At 42.5% G+C, this 2,500-nt stretch overlaps 1 protein-coding gene across 1 annotated transcript in view; it reads right to left on the minus strand.

Annotated features, from left to right (window-relative positions):
- LOC125045134 overlaps nucleotides 1-2,500 on the minus strand; it is a 9,911-nt gene that overhangs the window by 1,557 nt on the left and 5,854 nt on the right. The window contains exons 5-8 of the mRNA XM_047642252.1: nucleotides 2,454-2,500; nucleotides 1,535-1,657; nucleotides 728-832; nucleotides 59-211 (exon numbers count right to left, since the gene is read on the minus strand). The exon at nucleotides 2,454-2,500 is cut by the window's right edge and continues 86 nt beyond it. Of these exons, the coding sequence (XP_047498208.1) occupies nucleotides 59-211; nucleotides 728-832; nucleotides 1,535-1,657; nucleotides 2,454-2,500 (428 nt within the window). The remainder of the gene's footprint in view (nucleotides 1-58; nucleotides 212-727; nucleotides 833-1,534; nucleotides 1,658-2,453) is intronic.

The following is a 2,500-nucleotide window of genomic DNA, read 5'->3' on the forward strand; positions in this document are numbered from 1 at the left end:
AAAATCTTTAGAAATATTTTTTTTCAGTTCCAAGACGCCCTACAGACTGAAACCCTACCGAAGATGGGCGGAAGGATGCCCGGAATGCCGACTAAATCCCCAGTGAGAGTGAAGGCGTGAGTCTCGCCCGCCGCGGCCGCCCACTTGATGCTGCAGTAGCCCGGTTCTTGGCGGACGCAGATGCTGTAGTCCTCCTGCAGGTGGCGAGTTCCTGTGGGAGGGAGAGGTCGGTCGTTTCAAGTTCTTAAAGTTTTATGCTTACTGAGGCGGCGAGTTCGTAAAGCGACAGGATATTGTTTTCTTCTTCTTTTCCTTTACTAATATTGTTTTATTTTGGTTTTATCAGTCTTTTTTTAGGGGGGGGGAGGGTTGGTTTAAATAGAATTTTGTTATCTAAAGTCTTCATCTATCCTTAATTTGGTTTTGTATTTTGAGTTAGGTTTTAATTCTAAATAGTTACTTAGTGTTACTCGGGCTACTAGAGAGTACCAGCATATCTCAGCTGTTAAGGAGAATATGATAACCATGACTTTCAATATCAAATAGGCAAACCATAAGACAGACTTAAAATTTACAAATACACAAATCCAACGTTTTTTTTTTCTATTTTTTTTAAACCCAAACCAAAGAATCCATAAAAAAAAACATGGATACATAACCCCCATACCCAAAGATGGATACGTGAATACGTGAATACATGAATCCGGAACAAGGATCACTGTCTTACCTGTATTTCCATTGGGTTGTTTAGCATCTGTTGGCTTATCTTCGTAATTGAAACTCTGTATCTCCCCCGTCTTGCCTTTGATGTACTGAAGACACCCTGCCGGTGCTAAGAAAGAAGTTTGTGACAGCGGTAAATAGCGACAAAAGAAGTGATAATAGTAACAGGGAAGATGATGATGATGATGATGATGATAATGATGGGGATGGTAACGATGATGATGATGATAAGAATGATAAAAAACGAAATAATGATGATTATAAAGATAATATCAGTGATAAAAATTTCGCTAATGATGATGATAATGACGATCATGATAGTATAATTATTACAATTACGACAAAGATATTAATAATATAAATAAAATGGTGATAACAAAATAACAAAAATGACAACTGTGATACCCTCGATCATAATCATAATGATAGTAAAGAAAAAAAAAATAACATCCTTACTATCGTGTGTACTAGTAAGGATTCAAAATTATATTCATCGCAATAATATTATCTCTATCATCCCCCAAACCCCAGTCCTAGAGAGTGCATCAGAGGGGAAATAAGGGACAGTTCCCCCCCCCCCTTCCCTTGCCCCTTATTCTTTCCCTTTCCCTTGCCCCCTGGCCTCCGTCATTCCATCTCCCCTTCCCCTCCCTCGTTCCCCATTCCCCTTCCCCCTCCTCCCTCCCCTCTCTCATTCCATTCCCCATTCCCCTCTCGCCTAACCCTCCCACTCCCCTCCCTCATCCCATCTCTCCCTCACCTTTCTTCGTACCCTCCACCGTTTACCCATTCTCCTCGTCCCTCCCCTTACCCAAGTCCGGCGAAGTGCAGCCGATTTGCTCGACCTCAATGTCCCATTCTGAGTCCGGAGAATCTACGTTGTTTGTCACCTTGACTTCGAAGGGCCCGTCATCAGCGCGGACGTCGAGGTAAACTGAAAGGGAGAGGCGGAGGAACAGACACTTTTATCAGACCAGAGGCGTTGCTTTTCTTAAAGTTTTTTTGTGTGTTTTAGTTTTGTTTCTGTTTTCATTTTGTTTTTGTTTCTGTTTTCTTCTTATTCTTCTATTGTAGCGGATAAGCTCGCGGCTCGCATTACAAGCCTGCGGCTACAAGAAACTTCTCGGAAACGCCTGTTCTTTCTTCATGGTTGAAATATGCTACTTAGTAAAAACAGTGAGTAAGGGTTAAGGTTATTATTATATTCATGGCAGTAAGTTCACATTGTCATTGCAGTTAGTGATCTGAGATGTTAATTTTGAGTGATTCTTTATCTTTACTTCTTTCCACTACTTTTCCACTCTTTTTTACTTTCTGTTTATGATTTGCGTTTCTTTATTTTATGTATACCCTACATTTTATTTAGGGTATGGCGAAGGAGACACTTATGATGCCGATATGACGACGATGAAGAGGAGGAGGAGGAAGAGTAGGAGGAGGAGGAGGATGAGGAAGAGTAGGAGGAGGAGGACGAAGAGTAGTAGGAGGAGGAGGAAGAGGAGAAGGAGGAGGAAGAGTAGGAGGAGGAGGAGGAGGAGGAAGAGTAGGAGGAGGAGGAGGAGGTGGAGGAAGAGAAAGAAGAAGAAGAGGAGGAGGAGGAGAAGGAGAGAGAGAGAGAGAGAGAGAGAGGGAGAGAGAGAGAGAGAGAGAGAGAGAGAGAGAGAGAGAGAGAGAGAGAGAGAGAGTTCAAAGAAGTCTAACAGAGAGTTAAGGATACACCACTAACTCACTTTCCTGTCCCGAATTTGTCCCGCAGATCTTGGGCGAAACGCCGCTC

This window comes from Penaeus chinensis, chromosome 36 (genome assembly GCF_019202785.1).
Source record: "Penaeus chinensis breed Huanghai No. 1 chromosome 36, ASM1920278v2, whole genome shotgun sequence".
In the NCBI taxonomy this organism is placed as follows: domain Eukaryota; kingdom Metazoa; phylum Arthropoda; class Malacostraca; order Decapoda; family Penaeidae; genus Penaeus; species Penaeus chinensis.